The 21489-nt window shown below is 36.3% G+C and overlaps 2 protein-coding genes across 4 annotated transcripts; one reads left to right on the forward strand and one right to left on the reverse strand.

Moving 5' to 3' along the window:
* Positions 1–10137: 10137 nt before the first annotated feature.
* HB-7 (homeobox-7) lies at positions 10138–15530 on the reverse strand. Of its 3 annotated transcripts, none has more exons than XM_021441981.2 (12): positions 15398–15530; positions 14663–14837; positions 14380–14546; positions 14016–14133; positions 13320–13502; positions 12688–13164; positions 12506–12604; positions 12200–12418; positions 11899–12067; positions 11527–11795; positions 11340–11435; positions 10138–11211 (listed from the first exon to the last, which is right to left on the reverse strand). In XM_021441981.2, the coding sequence occupies exons 2-12, from the start codon at positions 14792–14794 to the stop codon at positions 10744–10746; spliced, it is 2397 nt and encodes a 798-aa protein (XP_021297656.1). In that variant the 5' UTR covers positions 14795–14837; positions 15398–15530; the 3' UTR covers positions 10138–10743. The 3 variants fall into 3 exon arrangements, with proteins under 3 accessions (XP_021297656.1, XP_021297664.1, XP_021297648.1); XM_021441989.2 differs by lacking the exon at positions 15398–15530 and adding an exon at positions 15201–15224; XM_021441973.2 differs by lacking the exon at positions 15398–15530 and adding an exon at positions 14971–15194.
* A 3291-nt stretch (positions 15531–18821) lies between these two features.
* LOC110421525 (Plastid-lipid associated protein PAP / fibrillin family protein) lies at positions 18822–21142 on the forward strand. The gene is made up of 3 exons (XM_021435159.2): positions 18822–19605; positions 20073–20268; positions 20667–21142. The coding sequence occupies exons 1-3, from the start codon at positions 18995–18997 to the stop codon at positions 20976–20978; spliced, it is 1119 nt and encodes a 372-aa protein (XP_021290834.1). The 5' UTR covers positions 18822–18994; the 3' UTR covers positions 20979–21142.
* The last annotated feature ends 347 nt before the right edge of the window (positions 21143–21489 follow it).

A 21489-nucleotide genomic window follows, 5' to 3' on the forward strand; every position in this document is an offset into this window, starting at 1 on the left:
GGTCCCTGTTTCGGTCAGAGGAAAGAAAGAGTCTGGAAGGATGAAACTATCACGTGTACTTAAGCACAGTATCTAAATGTGCATATTAATCGAATCCGGCCGTCGATCGAACTTAATCACGGAAGTTTAACGGTCAAAAAGTAACGAACTCCGTGGATTCGGGGATCCTAACTGGCATGTACTTGTTGCTTCAAACAGCTGAGCTGTACAGTAACAGTTTCACCTACCTCATAGTTAGTTAGGCTACCATCCGAAAAGACAAGCGCCTCCCCGCCCGATTGCCCTTTTCGTACGCAAAAGTAGGGCAGTTTCGACTTTATAGCATCATTCCGTAATGCGAGTGAACTACCCTCGAAAGCGTGACCAAACCTGACTCCACAAAGAAGCGTGAACTCGACACGTGGCCCAATCAGGGGGACAGGCAAAACACGTGGCAAGAGAAAGGTGCGGCGGGTTTAGGCGCTTTCTGTGTTACTGTGGGTGGTGCCAGAACGGAAATAGCTGGCGGTTACAGCAGGGTATCACGCGACCATATGACCGGCCCAGGCTTTACGCTCTCACGAGGAATGCTATGCCCCAGTTAAAATAACAACAGCCACCGTCCTTTCAGGTTTCCGGTTATCTTTTTTTCCGGTTTTTTTTACTGTTGATATTCCGCTTTTTCAGAGCTTCTTTTTCTCCTTTTTTTGAGAGGTTACGCAGGGGTTGGTCTAATGATTAGTTTTCCACAGTCAGCGAAAGCGAAAGTTTGGCGGCTCGGCTTTTACGCTCAGACTCAGTCAACGTTTTACGTTTATTGTGGTATCTACTGTCCAGCTCAGCTTTGCTTTTTAGCCGGCTTGAGTTTGAGTCGTTTTTTCTGCCTTTTCTGCTTTGTGGACAAAATTTAAAACATATTTAATTATTTGGTCAAAATTAACAAGCTGTGCGAAAATAATGGAAAATCACTTTTTTTTTTGTTTTCATTTTTTCCTTTGCATGTGTATACGTGTAATTTTGAAAATATATTTTGTATAGGATCATAATTTAAATTTAAAATAATTTCAAACAAAAAAATGGAAATTCATTTTTATATATTTAATTTAAAAAACCAATCAATTTTATAACTTTCTATATTTCATTGATTCATTGATAAGTACCACAAAATTGAAATTGTAAAATGAAAATTATGCATTGCAATTAAGTTAATTCAATTCAATTCAAAATCATTAATGACCTAAATGCTTGGACTAAAGTCCTTTTTTTTGTACAAAGGGAAATAGATTAAATAAAATAATTACATCATCTTTGATCAAATAATACCAAACATATCTCCAAATAAATAAGTAAAAATATTAATTGGAGGGTTATTAAAAACATGTAATTCCAATGATAAATTATTATGGTACATTGCCATCTAATATACATAAACAGTCCCAATTTATTTTCAAAAGTATCTTAAATCAAATGAATATTATTCATTTTGAATTAAATATTTTGAAAGTATTTTACTTTTTTAAAAAAATTGAATATTAGATTTTATAATTTGAATTTTATTTATTCACTTACAAACGCAACATTTATTGTGTCGTAAATACCAATAGCCCAGCCTCTTGCCACTAGGTAATAGTTTTAAAAAACTATTTTTATAATTAATACGTTATCTTTTATTAAATGATAAAAAAATAACATTTCACTTAATCTTAACAAAGCATATAATATTCTATACACTATCACTTAATTAGATAATAATACATTGTAAATGTGTAAAGACAAAAATGTGTATAACATTTTATTAACGAGACTATGACAATTAATTTATTGTAAGCATATAAAATTTATACAATGTATAAAATATAAATCGATTAATTTAATCTAAGGTAGTACTTTCAAAACTTTTTGACTTCTAATTTAATTTTAAAGATTTTTCAAAAGCAAAATCTAACAGCAAAAACCAAATATATTCGGTAGATTTGTTTTACTACCAAAAAGATTCAAATCAAAGGAGAAGATGGAGAAAAAGGCAAAACCCAAAGAAGAAGCTACTGTACTAAATTAATTGTGTTCATACCAGTTAGCCAAGTCAAAATCTTTCACACCATAAAGCATAATTTTTTCTCATTTTATTTTTATTTTTATTTTTATTATTCTGCAATAAAAATATTCTTGGGCAAGAACTGACAAACGAGACCTTTTTTTATTATTTCAAGTAACTGCCACGATGAAGGTACCTTAAAAACGCCATACTTACTTCCAACCACTATGCGACCCCTACTCTGCTTCGCGACTACGCTCCGACTCTCTTTCTTTACTCGACAGCTGTCTCCTCGAGGGGTATTTCGGTAAGTTCATAGAGCCTCGAGCTTCTTTTGGTCTGGGAGAGAGAGTGCAGCTAAAGATTATTAGGGTTCTAGAAAGTTCTGGAATTGACGAAAATGCCTGTGTCAACAGTGGGAAATCACTTGAATGCCTTTGGCCTTTTTCCCCGTCAGTCGGTTGTGTGTTTTTTGTTTAAAGAGTACAATTGTACTAAACGTCTTTTTCCCTTGCGGAGGACCACCTACATGACCCTCTTTCCTAACCAACCCTCCTTTGTAAAAAATATTATTCAATAATTTAATAAATTATTTATTAATATATTATTTAAATTCCAAATGTTTAAAGATAAATAATCATCACTCGTTCGATTCTCAAACAAGTAATTTTTTATTAAACAAAACCCTTATAAATAACGAGAAACCCATCCAAATCGATAAACGATTTTAGGTTTAACATGATGCATTTTGTCTAAAAATTTAAACATTGTAGATTTGGTGTTAAATTGAATTGGAGGTTAGTGGTTGGGAGGTGACCATCTAGGTCATATGCAACAAGTTGATAGTAATACTTTACTTTTTTAGGGTTGGGGTATGAAATTTGTCTAAAAAAGGGGGAGATATAGTACACAAATATTTGGGACCCATGGTTAGTTAAAGTTGGATGAGACTGGCTCGTGGGTAGATTGATACCTGTACCCTACATTTTTTCTGATGCAGCTGATGCTCTGTTTTTTATTATCACAGTCACCAAACAAAAGTGCACAAACCCAAAATGGGTTTAACATTTTAACTCTATCCAAAAGTGTGTAGACTTCAGCTGGACCCAAAATTGGGCATGACTTTGATGGGAATTTAAGTCCCAGCTGGTCAATGAGAAAATAGGATAAAGGGGGGAAAAGGGTTTTCCCATTTGGAATAGACCACCATTTTAACATATGTTAAAATATAATTAACAGAATATAGTACTAAATAAAGGATTAGTGAATTGATTAGTTTCTTCAAAAGTATATTAAATATTATTGATGCCGACGTATTAAATTCTAGACTATTTTTCATTAAACATACGCGCAACAAATCCACATATGAACAGTTGACCAGCGTTTTAGTAATATACTCATGCAAGTTGCCAAAATTAAGATGATTAATTATCAAAAGCAGCTTAATAATTAGTCTTGCGGCTCTAAGCTAATCGAGCCGATTAGTAGAGTTATTAGGTCGTGGGGGACAAAAACAACGATACTAGTAAAATAAGAGTTTTCTTTCTTTTCTTTTGGTTAGAGAAAATTGAGTCATGAGAATGTGCTTGGCACTTCATGCTCGTAGCATTGACATACAAATAATTTATAATAACATCCACTTAATCTTGATTACTGTTAAATAGGGTTTTGGTTCAAAGGAAAATTTAGTCCAAAAAAAAAAAATCAAAATTTTTGTAGTGTAGCATGCATGCGTTAGGGTTTATTGATAAAATTGGCCACCAACAGAAACTTGCCAGATCGTGGCCAATACTTGGTTTTGAATCTAAAAACCTTTCTTGAAATGCAACCAAAGGAAAGCCTTGGTTGTAAAGATTCACCCCCAAAGCCATCTCTAGAATGAAACCAATATTTTTTGCTCAATTGCTCTCCCTCGCTCTCTATCTCTCTTTCCTTTTGTGTGTGTCACATTCTCAATGGCCGATTCCTTAAGGAATCTTATTTTAAAGAACCAATTCACTCCCATTAAGCCCACAACCAAAAAATAATTATGCACATTAATCTATTCAATCATGCAAACCTTATCATATCATATAATAATAATATTTATATCATCTTACCTACTATTCCCTATCCGTATTAGAAAATGCATTTCTTTTCTTCAATCTAACAACAAGAATAGCAACAACAAAGCACTAATTAATTAGGAATCCGTGTCGATATTAGGTATCTTGTGGATAAAATTCAACACCCTTTACATGAATTAACTAATTTTATAATCTTTTTGCATACTTTTTGAGAAATTAACGTTTTTGCAAACTCTCTTGTTAAATTTGATGTTGATAGAATACAAATGTTTTATGCGTGACAGTAAAATGAAATGAATTTAAAATTTATTTATTTTTAAATATTTGTATATATTACTTTTTAGATGAAGATTATAAAAAATTATGTAGTACAAAAGGTGAGCCCCTAATAAACCCACCAATCAAAATCATTAAAGGGGAGGCAAATTATGTTAAGGGGAAAAAGTTGGTGATACTCCAAATCATGTTACATCAAAATATTGAAATTAGTGGTGTCTTAATCAGCTAAATTAAGCGCGTCGTGGGATTGGGTCGTGTCTCTTGGGCAGGGACAAGGTCATGTTGAACAAAGGTTTGGGAAAGTGGTGGGGGAGACTTCCTTGGGTTCTGATGCAAAACCCTCTAGCATGTAACAAGACTACATGAGCAAGAAAACGAAAGATAAAGATATGAAAATTGAGAGGATTGGGACGACCTGAAAGGAGACTTCAACTTGAAAAAATCGCAGTCAGCTGGAATGTACTAAGAAAACCCAAAAAAAAGAAGAAGCCTTAAATGAGAAGGAAAAAAAAAAATTGCTTCCAAGTGGGGGAAAGCAAAATGAGCTTGACTTGCATGGCTAGCTTTACCCTATCAGCTATGTTTATAGTTTGTCAGGATTCTAGGCATTGGCAAAGATGAAAAATTCAGGTGTGAATACAAATCTTAGTGAACCAAAGGCAAAAGGAATCTGGGTTTCCCATGCTGAAAGACAGTTTTCAAAAAGCAGGGCTTAAAACTAATGATAATGTCTCTATGAAGTCAGTGACCATTATGACAAATTATCTGTTTTTCTCATCTTTTGATGGGATAAGTTATAACTTAAACAGGGTTGGGAGGGCACCTGATGATTTGGTCAAAGGCAGATGATTTGTGAGGCAAAGAAGGGAAAGATGCTACAAACTAAGCACATTCACATTAAAAAAAGGGTAAAGGAACATGCAGAATTCTTATCCAAATGAAGCCTAAGAAGAAGTTTTGATGTCATGGGATTATGCCCCTCACCCCCCCAAAAAAAAAGTCAACTGTTTAACTAAACTATTAAAGCTTAAAGGGAATTTGTGTGATATGATCCATCAATTTACATCATTGATGGGAATTGACAGACTCCATGTGCCTGCATTGATAACAATGTTTAAAATTGGGAACTTGGGATCCTCTTGCATCAATGTTTAGAATAATTGCATCATGACCTAAAAGTAATGTAAGTGGGCATTAACATATACTGTAATAACATGTGCTTGTGTTTCACAGATAAAATTAAGAACAACTAATCTAATTTTCATGCATTTATAATTAATATTTTTTATTTTTTAAAAATTTCAATAAAAGAAAAAACTGATATGGTGAATTATTTTTTATGTCAAGAATAATTTTATTAATAAATCGTATAAGATATAATGATTTTGTAACAAATGATGTCACAAGTTTGAGACTTAATTCTTAATGAAATAACAAATTACAAAAAAAGCAAACAGTAATAAAAATAACAATCAAAATTAGTACTTGAAGGCCTCACAAAACACTTTGGTAAATGAATTTTTATAATAATTAAAGTTTGATTGAGGGTTTTGGGGGAGAGGAAGTACAAGTCAAAGTGTGGAAATGGCTTCTATTGAGTGCTTGACCAAGTCCATTGTGAACCCAAATTCCCCCCTTTATTTTGTAATTTAATACACAAGTTAGGTAATAATTGCACATGGAAAAGCAGACAAATAATTTCAAAATCCAATTAAAACAATCCACCCAAAATTTCAATTTCACAGTAACCAGTCCACCCCATAACATTCGTATCATTCTCTAGATTTTCCTGCACGGAGACAAAGTACAAGGTTAAGAAGAAGCTGCTGGTTTCCGAAACCCGAAAGAGACAGACGCAAACAAGCATAGCCGACACCTCAAAAAGCGTACCAAATCAAGTCTACTTGTATAGGGACCTAAACCCAATCAACCCTTTGCTCATTTTCATGGGAAAGGAAGAAAAAAGGGTTTCCTTAGCTTTGAAAGAGTCAAGCCACCATGTCGAATCCACTGACCATATTTTCCTTTGAATTTCAAGAACCTTAACACACACCACAAAATCTTATAATACTATTTTGACCAAATGACTTGTATCTTTCAATGCTGATATATTCTTTGTTTTTTTTTTTTTTGTTTTGGCATCAATTTCAGCTCATGGGTCAATGTTTTCTCCTCCTCCGTAATCAAAAGCAAAAAATGGGGTGAGCGAGTGAATGAATTGTTTACGGCAAGAGGGAAAGCTCCACGTTGCTCTCCTCCCCAAAGCCCTAAAGGCAAATCAAAAAAAGCAAAAGCCAAGCCTTTTTTCAAGCTTTGGACAGTAAGAGGGAGAGAGGGAGAGAGAGAGAGAGAGAGAGAGAGCGCGAGGGGTTCAGATCTGTGTGTGGCAGGCACCATGTTTCCACATAGAGATTGGCCCTGTCATTCAATGCCACATATGATAAAGTATTGGGTAGGGGCAAGGGGGGCAAAACCCTTTTTCCATTCATCTTTCTTTTCTGGGCTTACTTACTGTTTTGGTGATACGGCACAAAATGAGAGGCCAATTTTGGGTTCGGTTCCATCGAACATTAAGATTCTCAATTTGTCACTTTGTCGGCTGCACCTTTTGGTTTTCTTTGTTTAGTATTTCCTACTTCTCTCATATGTTCATATTATATTTTTCCCAATTCTCCTTACACCTCAGCATGCCAGCCTTTCCTTCCCTTTCCTTTCCTATCCTACCCTTTCCATGCTTAGCTTTGCCCTTTTATTGGCCAGCCATTTTCCCATTCACATTTTAATTAAACAAACACGGATTAGTATCTTCATTCTTTCTTATGACATCAAAGCTCTTTTAAATCTTCTTTCGTAAGCATTGTGATTTTGTTAGATTATTGATAATGTCACGATTCGTCAGAGCATGCACTAAATATTATTGAATCAAAAGGAACATGTTTGCCATGGTTTCCGACTTTGTAACTTTTAATTTTTTAATAGCATATGTATATCATTTTAAAAAATATAAACTAAAAATAATAATCCAGTTGGAGTCGATTTGGTTGAGTTTGCAACTCATTTTAGAAAGATGGTACCTTAGAATTTGTCGACTGCGACTTAATCAAGATGGTCACGTCTAATATTATGTTAAAAAATATTAAATTAAACAGATAATTAGAGATGTTAATAAGTATTTTATATTAAATTATCTTGTATTACTTAATTTAATTTAAAAAATTAAAATATCTTATAATTAAATTAATTTTGAATTTATTTTAATTAAATAATTACAAATCTAAATTAAAATATTTCAAAAAATAACGAGTACTCAATCTATTGATATTTTTGGATTGATTAATCCCAATATTCTCAACTGACGGAAGGGCTGATTAATTAATTTTGCCACATTAAAACATACAATCTGGGCCTCAGTTTGCACCCTGAATCAAACCATTGGCGCCCATGGTAGAGTGGTAAAAAGCATAGACAGAGAATTCGCAGCCCATAGTTGAACTGAAATAGGCACACACCATTTCTTTAGTTTCTTTTGATTTACAATAGTTTTAAAAGATGTGTGCAATTTTCAATAATCTTTTGTGAAGCTTAGAATCAAAATGATATGATTTGCTCAAAGATGTCGAGAAAATTGTTGATTCTTCTTCTTCTTCTTCTTTGAACTTTGACCTGGTAAATGGACAGTGATGGTTTTTAGGCCAAGAACATGACTTTAAAAACACCGCACTTTCAATCAACCTCGTCTTTTAATGAACGAATAAGTCCAAAGCAGAGCAACTACTTTGAATTTGGCTCCTCTGTTTTGATTTGATGACCCTTTCGCATCGAAACACAGAATCTTTGCCCTTTGGATCATGATGTTGCACCTTCCTAATTTGTATCTCTTGGGTCCGTCAGAAGAAGGAATCAGACAGCACAAAAAATGGGTACCCTATGGTCCAACGCCATTCCCTCTCCTTGTCTCTCAAGAATTCCATGGATGAAACAACAGAAATTTGGAGGAAAAGTTGTCAATTTGTCAATGTTGTCGCAGATAATGGTCATGTTAGTGGGACATAGTTTACCTCACACAAAAAATAAAAAAACAAATTATTGACATGGTATTACTTCAAAAATCCTTGGGTCCCCTGTAAAAATATTTATAATTGGGGTCGGGAAAAGTTTCCTTGAGTAAATAACCGACACCCTTTTTAACCATCATCAATATAAACATTTTTTACCTCAAATAAATTTTTAAAAGTTTTGACACAAAAATGATAAAAAAATATTTAAAATTTACCCAATTAACAATTTATGACGTGTCAGACTTAATTTGATTTATAATTTATGAATACTTATCATAACATATGCCTTCAGCCGCAAGCAACACAATAAATTGGATTTCTTTTATTTGTTGTCGCCAGATGAGTACCGGCCGCGCGGGTGGCCATTGCACCATGATCGACGGTAAGCACAATTTCACAATCCTCACATTGTTCAGCATTCTACTTATGTCATTTCCTACACAATCTTCCGCAATCATGCCTCAATTCGCCGAAACAATAAGGGAGGAGATTTTCCCAAGGGTGACGGTGAGCATACAAAACGAAGCCAGCCACAGCGTTTACCTCAAGTGCGGGTTTGATCGTGTCGACCAAAGCCTGAAGAGGCTTGAACCGGGGCAAACGACGTCGTGGACATTCTACGAAATCTTGTTCCCCCTCCGGTGGTGTTACGTTCACATTAACAATGAAATTCATGGGGCCTTTTGGGCCTTCACGGTTACGTTGAAATGCACCCATTGCACATGGAGCTTAAGAGACGACGGTGCCTACCACTTTGACAATGTTAAGGACAATTGGGAAAAGCATCATCTTTTTCTTGAGTGAAGAAATTTTGTCCTTTGAATCCACATTCCATTGAATTTCCTTTTGTGGGTATTTAATTACATTCAATTGATTTTCTTATTGATTAACTAGGGAAGAAATGGTGCCTATGTATGCATGAAGCTGATGAGGTTTCTGATGTAAAAACCGATGTTACCACATCAATATTTATGTAGAGGAAAACATCACTTGTATTATTTGATCTCTCTTTCCTTGCTGCAATAAGATACATTTTGTTTTTGAGTAATTGATCACGCTGCATTGGGTCATGGCAAATAAACATTTCAAAGATATGGTTGATTGGTTATTCAGTAAAAAACATTTAATTATTATGTTGTATTCAGGATAATTAAAGGGGATACGTAGATTTTTTTCGTTTTTCTTATTAATTGTTGAAAGTGATTCTTGCAAAACTATTCTTCGAAACAAGAATCATTTTATCAACATTTGAAACACATCTCGAATCAGATTAAAAGTCGTAAATGCAAAAACAAATTTTATTGTTGACAGGGTTGGAAAAAATAAAAAATTGTCTACTCAGAGTGTTTGTCATTTCTGTTCCAGCTTTCAAGCTGAACTTAAGCTTTCCCTTTCTTGAAATTCTATTACCTTAATTGGGTAGTACAGGTTGACAGCTTAGAAATCAAAACCATAACTATACCTCTACTAGGTAGTAATGAACCTAACAATCTGGAAAAAAGTGAAACAATTCTTTCTTGAATAGCACTTTCTGTTTTTGGAAGGAGAAGGATGTGTTCATCTTTAGGGAGCACATTTTGTTATCTGGAATCGAAGATTGTGTCACTTTCTTGGATTAATTGCACACCTAATTCAACGATAACTCGTCGTTGATAGTATTGAATAATTTACCTTGTCGTGGAGATCGACCCCAAAGCATGACTATTGCAAGTCATAATCATGAGACAGATAATGAAGATTATTTGTTTATGAAAGAAGATACAATCACCATTGACTACTGAACATGCATACAGTGTAAACGTGAAGAAACAGAGAGAGAGGACAATCAATATTGGAAATTGGACGCAAACAGATAGCTTGAATAGAACTAATAATCAGTAGGAGCATTAAATTCTGGAAAAAGAAAAACAAAGGCCAACAAAGCAGAAGTCAATACCCGAACCACCACCCTTGCTGATTGGTGAGGTCTCATCTCTTTAGGCCTTACCAGAAAGCAAGGGTCACAGCTGGTGCGCTCTTGACTCCCTCTAGCTATTACATGGAGATTTCCTACTATTTTGTTTTAGCCTTTACCCTCCCAACAGTACCCACAGCTAATGTTACACATGCATCTTTCTCAAATTTTTTTCCCTACCTAAACAAGAACAGCCTACCCCCTTCCTTAGTTACAAAATGACCCTTATTTACCACATTACTACAAACTGACACTAATATGAGAATTCCACCACTTGATTTTTAACAAATTACCAATAACTTCCCCAATCTTTCCCATCTTCAAATCCATAAAATGGGGATGTTATGGGTAATTCAGTATGAAAACCCTGATTTACTTTTCTGGTGCAGAAGCAGGCTCAGTGCAAGAGCCTAGTACACCAATTCCATTATCAGGGCAGCTAGGGGCAGTACTGCTACTAAGGGCAGCAGTGATTTGGTGAACTGTGGTGCATAAATGGTTGTTGATGGCGGCAATGCTTGAGAGATTGATCTTTGCTGATGGAACTGTGCTGGCAAGAACTTGTAGCCCAACGGTGAGTAAACTGCCTGAAATATGTCCACTTGCCTCTTCAGATGGCGGGACTGATTTGCCTTGATCATCACCAGCATCTCTGATGAGTTCCACTGGGGTTATGAAAAAGCCTAAGGGAAGTAGTGGGATGCAGGATGGGTCCTCGCCGCTCATTGCTAGCTGGACGGAATCAACATCAACGGTGGAGTAAACAACAAGGCTACCGGATCGGTCCGTGCAGCTCTCTTGCAGCATTAGCTCTACATGCTGTGAGGAATTGCTTGCAACCTACATTAAAACAATATTTATAACTAAACAAGGGTGTAATTTTCTCTCTTTTCCATAGTTTACCAAACAAGAGAGAAGGAAAGAGCTTGAAATTTAACTTTTAATTAGCACAAAAAGGAAATTCTTACATTGATTCGAAGAAGAGAAATGCAGTTCCCAGGATGGGCGCCATTAGCAATGTGAGCTACCTCATGTAAGGCATTTCCATTTGAAAGAACCTCCAGCTGCACAAATGTATTTAGTATGCAGCAGTCAGCACTAACTTAGCATTTTGGGAAGAATTAGAGCAAAAATAGATTCAAAGCTCAATGAAACCTGAGATCTGCGGCGTTCGTCCCTCAAAAGATCAAAGACTTGGTCGTGAGGATATGGCAGCCAAGTGGTCGATACAGCACAAAGAATCAGCCCATTGGGTTGGCCAGGTTCTGTGACTTTCCTCGTTGTGATTCTAACAGTATCATCGGCGGAATCCGGTAGAGCTGTCCACAACTGGCCACTGGAAGTGCTGATGTTGACACAGAAAGTCCTTATCAGTCTCTGAGCAAGTCTCATCAAATTCTTCCTTGCTTCCGGAGAAGGTATCACTGCAAAATGATAGAGATAGGGGAAATATTTCATGAATGTAATACTGAAAACCAAATCATTAAAAGTCAGGTTTGGTTGCAGGCATGAGTAGAATTTCGGAACCTCCTAAGTCAGTGATATTCCTGGCCATGAGGCTAGCAACCCTTTCACATTGTCGCTCCAAAACAGCTAACCAACGATGTGCTCCAAACGCCATCCCGTTGTAAACAAAGTGGCTAAATATCTGATGAACAGGCTTCTCCTCTATCTCTGCATGTTCAACCCATGTAACCTGCAAGAAAAAATCTTGTGAATTCAATGAAAGAACACTCCCACATTCTATATTCTCAGGACTAATATTCCTATATCTCCATGAATGTAAAATGATGATTCACAATAGCAGATTGTTCTTTTGCACACACACCCTTGAGTACCCATTAGGCATGTCTTGAATCAAACAGCCAGAGGGCCGCCTCCTGTATAGGGGAAACGAAGCCTGTAAGTTGTTATGAAAGCCATCGATGGGAAAATCGACAATTGCCCAGTAAGTTTCATCATCTAGATTTTGTTGTTGGCAGTAGCGAAGAAAATAAGCCTCCCGAGTGGGCACCAATGGAGAAAGGACTTGCAATTCTGCATACATCTGCTCAAATAAAATCAAACAAAATGAATGTAAAAGAGTGTGAGCATTGTGAAGAAAATTAATGTAGCGTTGCAGATGTGTCTGTACCAGCTGAAGGGAACCATTTGTTCCTGAAACACCTGCTGATACAACTTGAACAGTTTTAGCTCTAGCAACGATAGATGGAAACAGTTCCGTCCATTTGTTCTGCAATAAAATTTATGCTATTTTTTCATAAAAAATTTTGAATTAAGTATCCAAAATCACAACATTAAAGGAAAGGAGCTTACAGCATCAAGAAATGCGTCTACCAAAGTGACGCTATTCATTATAACCACTGCACTATCACGGCTAGCTTCAGTCCTGAACTCAGTTGAGCGCTGCTTGAGATTTGATGGCGCCCAAGGAAACATCCTGGCATGTTCTTCAAGATTAAGTAATTCCCTTCCGTTTTCATTGTTCCGGATCCAAAGAGGCTCGTTTGTTCGGCACATCTTCACAAGCTCATCCATGGAAGACATAGCAAGCTCCATCGCAACTGTTTTTTCCTCCTCCGCCAGAACCAGATTATTCTCCTGGAAAGAGGCTGTTTCTGGCAACATTGGCACAGGCATCATCTCCGTGCAGGAAGCCATAGGCTCAGTGAAATGCCTTGGGTATATGTTCATGTCCAAATCCAATGAAGGTGGCATGAGTGCAGGAGCTGCACCCATTGTTTGGATTGGCCTGCCAATGTATCTCGACGCAATAGCACAGACCCGTTCCAGCTGGAAAAAAAAAAAAAGAAAACAACTCAACATTGTCAAAATTACATAAACTTCCCCAGGTTCCATTACAAATCATTGCAGTTGCTTCTAACTGATGGAAAATGTTGCTTAATTAAACTTATCAAAGGTTACTCATCCGATATTGGTTGAAAAACCTCTTCTCTAAGTCGTGCATTCTCTATCCGAAGCTCTTCAAAGGAAATCCCTCCAGGCACAGCTGGACCACCGCAATTTGGACAAACAAGTTTGCTGAGTTCCGCTTGAAGCCGGTAAAACTCATTCTTGAGGGACTCATTCTCAGCTCTAAGTATAACATTATCAGATCGATCCTGCTGAGCCTGACAAATTCCAAAGGGAGGGAGGGAAAGAAAGACAATAAAAAGAATGAAAATCAAAGCATTATTATGTTGCAAAACATTAACTTTAAGTGCACTAAATTAGCATTGTATTATTTTGCAGTAACTGATCTGTGAACCCTTTAGGAAGCACATGTTGCAGGTAAAGGAGTTTAATGCGCAAACACAGCCCACATTTATGAATACAGACTGTAATTGCAAATGGAAGACTACATGCAGTGGCCCCCGAAATAAATACAGATCCTTCTCTTGTGCTGTTGCTATGCGCTATGATGATGGGCATTAACACATGTACCCAGGTTCAGCCGTTTAGGGTTTGAGATGGTTTTTAATGCAAAAGCGTTCAAACGCGTTTTCTTGGGAGTCGTGTTTGGCTTGGTGATAAAGCTCTCAAAGGGTTTTAGTAAGTAGTAGAGAAAGAGTTTGGGTGCATTTTTAGGGTTGGGATGATAGCGAAAGCCATGAGCGAGAGAGAGATGCTGATTAGTTGTTCACCTTCATCTGAGTGCGACGGTTTTGGAACCAAAACTTGACTTGGCGAGGCTTAAGGCCAAGTTCTTGGCTTAGTTTCATCCTTTGCTTGTCATCAGGATGGGGACATTCCTTAAAAACGCTGCAAAACAAAACATTGTTCTTCTAAGAAAAAAGGGTAAACTGTTGTATGAGAAGAAAGAGACAATTTTTTCTTTTCTCCAATTCGATCTGTTTAAAGCCCTTTTTTTGCATGTCGTTTGCTTATTATCATAAAACCCTTTTTTTCTGCTTAATCTGTTTTCTCCAAACAAGGATGAGAAGAAAAGATTTGAGATGAAGCAACGCTAAGAAATCAAAGAGAGAGTAAAAAGAAAAGAGGAAATACGCTTCCATTTCTTGGATCTGGCGAGCAGTGTGCCTATGGTAACGTTTCTTCTTGGGGGGTTGCTCAGTACTCTCTTGCTCATTCCCGGACTTCTCTTCTACTTGTTCACTCCCAGACCCACTGTCCATCTCCTCTTTCCCTCTCATCAATAGCCCGTTCTCTTCTTTCTGTTTTAACACCCCCACACAAAAACAGAAGGTTAGGACTTAGAAAGAGAAGGAAAAAAAAAGGAAATATGAATAAGAAAAAGGAAAGAAAATCTGCTTGATTGATCTCAACTTACGGGAATCATGGGAGGTAAAGGTTGGAATGGCAAGAAGTTGAAATTAGGGTTTTGAATCGGTGATGAAAATAGGGTTTCTGATGATACCACATTCCCTCCCATGGAAGAAATGACTTGACAATCCCCGTACATTTTCTCCTAAAATGGTGTACTCCTGGCTTCACTTGGAACAGTCCTGCTTCAACAAAAAGCAGTGCAACTCTATGATCAAACAACATATCTTGAAGCAGCATATCAAAAATGGAATCTCAAACAACAAAAAGACCAAAAATCAGAAAAGGAAAAATCTCAAAATTCAGACACTAAACCTTCTAGGAAAACTAAACATGCACTGAGTGAACCAAAGAACAAAGACCCCAGCAGCCAAAACAAAACAAAACAGAAAAATGGGCAAAGAACATAGAGAAGAAGCAGCCTGTGATCACTAAGAAAAGAACACTAAGGCTCTAAAAAAGTAAACGCAAAAAGTTAGGGAATTTGAAAATAAATGATTGTGATCTTTTTCAAAGAAGAAAAAGACCACAAGCTATCGCTTCACCTTCAAACCCACCACCACCACCACCCAAAAAAAAAACAACTGAGATATAAAAGATTGAATGGCTTTTTACATCAAAACCCACCATGAATTAAAGCTTGAGAAATTAAAAGCAAGCACAAAAAAAAATTTAAAAAAAAAACCCAAAAAAAGGAAAAATTGAGTTAATAATAATAATAACACAATGTAAGAGTAAATACCACCAACAATGTTGTCGGTGTTTTCTTTGCAAAAGAAAGAAACCCAAAAACGAAAATAATCTCTCCTTTTTTCTTTCTTTTGCTTTGCTTTGATTTCTAGACCAGAAACAGACACTCCCTGCCTCTCTCTCTCTCTCTCTCTTTCGTCTTGTAATAAATTTAGGGAAGTAAATTTATTTATATTTTTTCACCGTACGTGGTAAAAACCGATCAACGCCACTTACTCCGTGTACTGTTTTTTTTTTACCACGTGCCCGTTTTGGTAATAAAGGGGGGATTCTTCCTTCTTCCGTGCGTTTCCCAATGCGAAGAAAAAGAAGAATAAAGCCCAACCCAAGTCAAATCCTTTTTAATTTCTTTCTCCTTAACACACGCGCATGCGGAAACCGTGACTTCAAATCAGCGGATTTTGATTCCTTATATACCCACGCTCTCCGTTTTCGCGTGCGTTACTTTTCGTGTGTTTTTTTTTTCTTGTTTAGTTATTGTATATTCTTTCATCGTCAGGATAAATGTCAAAATGGTCAAACGATCAAAGCCGTCGGTTTAGGGATCCTTGGGTCCATCCAATTGGGGGTCAATGGATCGAGGCCGTTGATTCTTGCTTGACGTGGGTCCCCAAAGTAGATAAATGGGGGGGTTTTTCTTGACTGCTTTGTGCTAATATCCAAAGGGCCACATTATCACAAGGGCCACCTCCCGTCTTTCTTTTTCTTTTTATTTTTTTTTTCTCTCTTGTTTTCCTTTAATGTACAATGAATTTATGAAACTACTTCATTGAAAACAACACTAGTTTTAATGGGAATTTGAATTAATTTTGAGCAAATGAATTATATTCCCTTCGTAAATTAGATTTGTTCATGATAATGTGTTTAATTTAAATCTTAACGGTATCTTTTCAATCAATTTATATTTTCGACCATTCATAGAGATGTAACCCTGTATCTCCATGTGGTAAACAATTCAAAGTTTGAAGTACTATCATATAATATATCATCCTTATTTTCATATATAATTTTGATTAGTTTTTATTTTCTTTAATTGATTTTGTTTATTCTGATTTTAGATTTAGGACTGGACCCGTATTTATTTTGATTGTTGTATCTCATATAAGATTTTTTGTATATTATTCTCTTTCTTTGATTGATAAATATTCTCTGCTATATCAACGTATTAAGGTAATATCAATTATATGATATTAATAAAACTATTTTTTGATTGAAAAAAAAAATTCTCTTTTCTATTCATGTCATTGCACGAAACTTATGAGAAACTATAAATTTAGTATCAAGATTAAATATTGTTATTAAACATGATTTTAATTAGCTAAATTGACTCTCGATCAAGAGACAACTTATAATTAAATGTTTTTGTATTTGTTGAAATCCCTTTAACTCGTTTTCCATGTAAAAAGTTAAAAACACTCACTATTATGTAGATACGAAATCCATCGACATCGTATACATTTAATGATTTTTTAGGATACAAGAACCATTTCATTATCAATCATAAAAAGGATAAATACAAAAAAATCAGACAAAATGAGTATGACAACATGCAATTATGAAATTAAACATGACAACTTTAATGCTAAAACTAATCTAAACAACCTTAAACTCATGTCTATTTGATGTTATCACAGGATATCAAACATTGGGTGTGTGTTGGAAATCTTTAAAGGGAGATCATAGTGGGGGGGGAAGCAAGCTTATTGAATCCATGATATCAATGCTAATGCATATGTATTTATTAGAGCATTGATATCTGAGAATGAGAAATAAATGTATTGAGTTTGAGACAAATGCTTTTTTTGCTCAATTGGATGGTAGTACCAAAGCCATAACCTAAGCTGATTAATTACTCTAGCCTTCCTACTTCTACACACATACAAGAAATCGAAACACATGATGCTGTCTTTTGAATCAGGTCCTGTTGGAGAGAGAAAGTTTGGTACCAAAATTTCTGACCAAATCTTAAGACATTTTGCTACATGTAATTAATAAAACATAAGGGAATACTACTTCTTCAATGGGGATTGAGCCATTAATCAGAGAGATGCACTAAGATCACTAACTCATCGTGCAATAAATTGTACCAGAACAGTTTGTGTTTGTTGGCTTGCTCCTATGTTTACATGACCTGCTATTAATAGCTAGTGCACTCGTGTGGTTACACTCATAGGGGGCTCCCAATTCTATTCTACCCATAATTCAAAGTCCCACATGGATGCCAATGATAACTACATTTGCTTTATAATTCAAGTTATCCGATTTTTAATTTATGCATAGATAAATATCTTCGATTTGATCAAAATAATTTTTTTAATTAAGTTTTTGACCAGTAAAAGTTTTACTTTATGGTTTTCGGAATATATGTAATGTAGAATTTGAATTCCTTTCAATGATTTTCTGATTAAATTTAAGTTATATTACTTTGTTTATAGATTAAATTACTACTACCATAAGTCTTTCTTCATTACTCGGTGTTTGTTTCATTAAATAAAATGGTCCAACTGCGCACATGCGGGTGTAGAAAATGGCCCACGACTGTCACATTTGATGGGCTGCTCCTGCTGACTTTGCTTGTTGCATCTCGGTCCTTCCCAAAGTTGCTTCCCTCCCCCAACTTCGCATTGATGACTAATTCTTCAAATTTGTATTTAAAGTATTCAAATAATTGAGCGAACATTTATGTTTTGGTACAGGGTTTCTGACCCACCAACACTGTGTGTGTTTCAGCCATGAGTTATGAAAGGAGGCCGGCCTGTTTGTATAGGGTGGAAGCTGTGGGAAGAATCCTTGGTCCATTGGCCCAAGACCAGGCAGGGTCAAAACATCCATGATTCGAAAACCTTTGATTAAGACTGGGAATGGCCTGGAAAAACCCCATAAATACTCAAACAATGAGGTGCAAAAATTAGTTGGCAGTTTCACAATAAAAGACGGGAGGCTGGCTTTGCTGCTGCTGCAACAAAAGCATCTTGGTTGAACTCAGAGAATAGTATTTCCATCATCAGAAAGATTGACAAGTACTCAAGCAGCAGCAGCAGCAACAGCAGCAAGCTTTAATTTGGGCCTTTTGCCATTTGCTAAAGGAATAGACAACTAATTTGATGAAGAATTTTCCTTTTTAAAATAATGACAAAATTATGGTAATATTATATGAACTTTCAATGGTTTTTTTTTTCATGGGAAACAAACCTATAACTATAATTAAAGGATTAGGAACTATACATGGTGTATACATCATTTTTACATATAGATTTAGTGAATACGAAAGTTTATCCTTTTTTTTTCCTGAATGTTTATAATTTTTTTTTGTTTTTATGAAAATTAAGATAAAAAGTTATAGTTTTAATGCGTTTTATTTTAAACTCTAATTTTTTTTTATGAAAAAAATAATTTGCATGGGTAAATATGTGTCCATTGAACACTTACGATTAAAACTAGCATTGTATAAGAAAAATCTAAGATTTTTTATTAGAAAATTTTGGTTTTTAGCGTTTGAAAACCACAGAAGGAAAAGAAACAATGAAGAAACCCTGAGTGAGGGAGTTGAAAACCCGAAGCCAAAAGCTGCCACACACCCACAAAAGAAATGGCCCTTCTCTTCACCTCACAGCCTTCTTCTCTGTTCCTCTCTCAATCCCCAAGATCTTCCCTTTCTCAATCCCCCAAACCCGTCTCTCTAACCTTTTCCTTTCCTGCTAAACCCCACAAAGCCTTCAGATTCTCTTCTCTTGTTTCACTTTCCAGCTCCCAACCGGACCCTACTCCCGAACCCGATTCTGACTCCAAACCGACCCCACTTTCTTCCATAACCGACGAATGGGGCGAGAAAACGGAGCTTGGGTCGGAACCCGAACCCACCAAGCTTCCGGATTCGGATCCTCCGACGAACGAGGACGAGTGGGAGGAACAGTATGCGGAGAAGGGTAACGGTAGTGCCGCCGCTGCTCAATCGGCTGAGGCGGAGGTCGAGGAGGAGAAGGAGGAGGAGGAGGAGGAGGAGGAGGATGGATTTGATAGTAGGATTGTCGACTTGAAGAGGTGTTTGGTGGACACGGTTTATGGGACGGAGTTGGGGTTTCGTGCTGGGCCGGAGGTACGGGCTGAGGTTTTGGAGTTAGTCAATCAGTTGGAGGCGGTGAACCCCACCCGAGCTCCTGTTGAAGCTACTCAGCTTCTTAATGGCTACTGGGTTTTGCTGTGAGTGTCTTGTTCTTCACTCAAAATTATTGCTTTTTCTTTTCTCAAAAGTTCTTTTAAAGAAAAATAAAATCTTAAAGATTACAGTTGAAATTGTAATTAATTATAAATAAATAAACGACTAAAGTGTAATATTAACAGTAACATAATTGTTATATTAGATAAAAAATATTATCTTGCATTTGCTTTGTAGATGAAAATTTCTTGGGAACAAATTAGAGATGAGGATGGAGTTAGAAAATATGTTCTTTCGGTCTAAAAATGCATTTTTCTGCCCTTTTGATAGCATTGACATTAACCCCATTACATGTAATGAGGATTAGCATTGAATGGAACCTTCTTGCTGATTTCATGATCGTAAATTATACTACTATATGAGTAACACATGCCCATATATTATCTCTGATGTCAGGAAAACAATAGTTCATACTCGGTAATTTTTCTTCACTCTCCTTCCTACTGATCAGGTACACCGCATCTTCTGAGCTGTTGCCGCTTCTGGCGGCTGGTTCAACTCCCTTGTTAAAAGTCAAAAGTATAAGCCAAACAATTGATACAGAAAGGCTCTCTATTGTGAACTCCACCACATTGGCCAGCCCTTTTGCTAATTTCTCTTTCAGTGCTTCTGCTGCCTTTGAAGTTAGAACTCCTTCAAGAATACAGGTAAATCTTAAACTAAACCTTACTGGTTGTTTAAGTGATATGTCTAGAATCAAGTCTGACTACATTGCAAAAAGACAAGAAGTTTATGACCCAGCAAAGAACAAAATCTGTTTAGGAAAGTATCATTTAATACTTCCTGAAACTGTTCACCACTTGACATTTCCGATGTTGGGGTGAATCTGATGCTACTAACCAGCTTGAATTATCTGACGGTGGGATAAGTCTATGAGAAAGAAAAAATTTTAAAGGAACAGGCTGAGTATGATGATTATTGTCGTGTTATTGAATTTGGATCCAAATACAGGGTATATTAGACATGAAACACCTTGCAGTTTGGAATTCCTTTTTTATGAAATATTTGCTTCTAAAGGTACTAATATTCTAACCCAAATATTCAGGTTGAATTTAAGGAAGGTACACTGCAACCTCCAGAGATAAAACCAAGCATTGATCTTCCTGCAGACGTGGAAGTTTTCGGTCAAAAAATCAGTCTGTTGCCTGTGCAGCAATCTCTTAACCCGCTGCAGGAGTTGGTCGCTAATATTTCAACAGCCATTTCTGATCAGCCACCTCTTAAGATTCCCATTCCTGGTGAGCGGTCAGGGTCCTGGCTTCTGATTACGTATCTTGATGAGGATCTTCGGATATCAAGAGGAGATGGTGGTCTTTTTGTGCTTGCTAGACAAGGGAGTCCTCTTCTAGAGCAGTAGCCAGGTGCATTATGCATGTGATATCTATGAAGGGGTTATTTATATCTTCCCTTAATCTCAGGGTTGATCTTTACATGCAGAAAAGGAAATTTTTGCTGTTGTCAATTTATACATACTACAGTTTAGGTCATAAACATGCTTTAACAACTATATTTTTTGGTTTATCTACATGTGAGATACAGACAGATTTTTAAGACATATGCATCAATTGAAGGAGAATACAAAATCATTTCAATCAGATGGCCATACCTGAATGTAGCGGGTAGTAAAAATACCTTGTTAAGCTGTCTCCTGCTATTGACTGGAATGCCTATGCATTAGTTGGGTTGAGATCTTTTATTACATGTAGGCAGACCAAACATAATAGCTAGAGTCACAGCAAGTGTCAAACACGTTGCATTTGTACCTTTTACTTGATCTGTGACATTTGTTCTGGTTGATAATAAAGCTGATGACCTCTTTACTCTCTTATAGGGCACGCTTGTGATGATAGTCTCGTGCCTCAAACCTA

The sequence above is a fragment of the Theobroma umbraticum genome, unplaced genomic scaffold (genome assembly GCF_002168275.2).
Source record: "Theobroma umbraticum cultivar Fairchild unplaced genomic scaffold, ASM216827v3 scaffold_30.0, whole genome shotgun sequence".
NCBI classification, from domain to species: domain Eukaryota; kingdom Viridiplantae; phylum Streptophyta; class Magnoliopsida; order Malvales; family Malvaceae; genus Theobroma; species Theobroma umbraticum.

Excerpts from the sequence above, each read along its gene's own strand:
- LOC110421525 (XM_021435159.2), top strand. The coding sequence starts at position 18,995 with ATGGCCCTTCTCTTCACCTCACAGCCTTCTTCTCTGTTCCTCTCTCAA. Across the intron at positions 19,606-20,072 it reads AATGGCTACTGGGTTTTGCT|GTACACCGCATCTTCTGAGC; the intron begins GTGAGTGTCTTG and ends CCTACTGATCAG. Across the intron at positions 20,269-20,666 it reads GAACTCCTTCAAGAATACAG|GTTGAATTTAAGGAAGGTAC; the intron begins GTAAATCTTAAA and ends CCAAATATTCAG.
- HB-7 (XM_021441981.2), bottom strand. The coding sequence starts at position 14,794 with ATGTACGGGGATTGTCAAGTCATTTCTTCCATGGGAGGGAATGTGGTA. Across the intron at positions 14,134-14,379 it reads CAGATCCAAGAAATGGAAGC|CGTTTTTAAGGAATGTCCCC; the intron begins GTATTTCCTCTT and ends TTTGTTTTGCAG. Across the intron at positions 12,419-12,505 it reads CAAATGGTTCCCTTCAGCTG|ATGTATGCAGAATTGCAAGT; the intron begins GTACAGACACAT and ends TTATTTGAGCAG.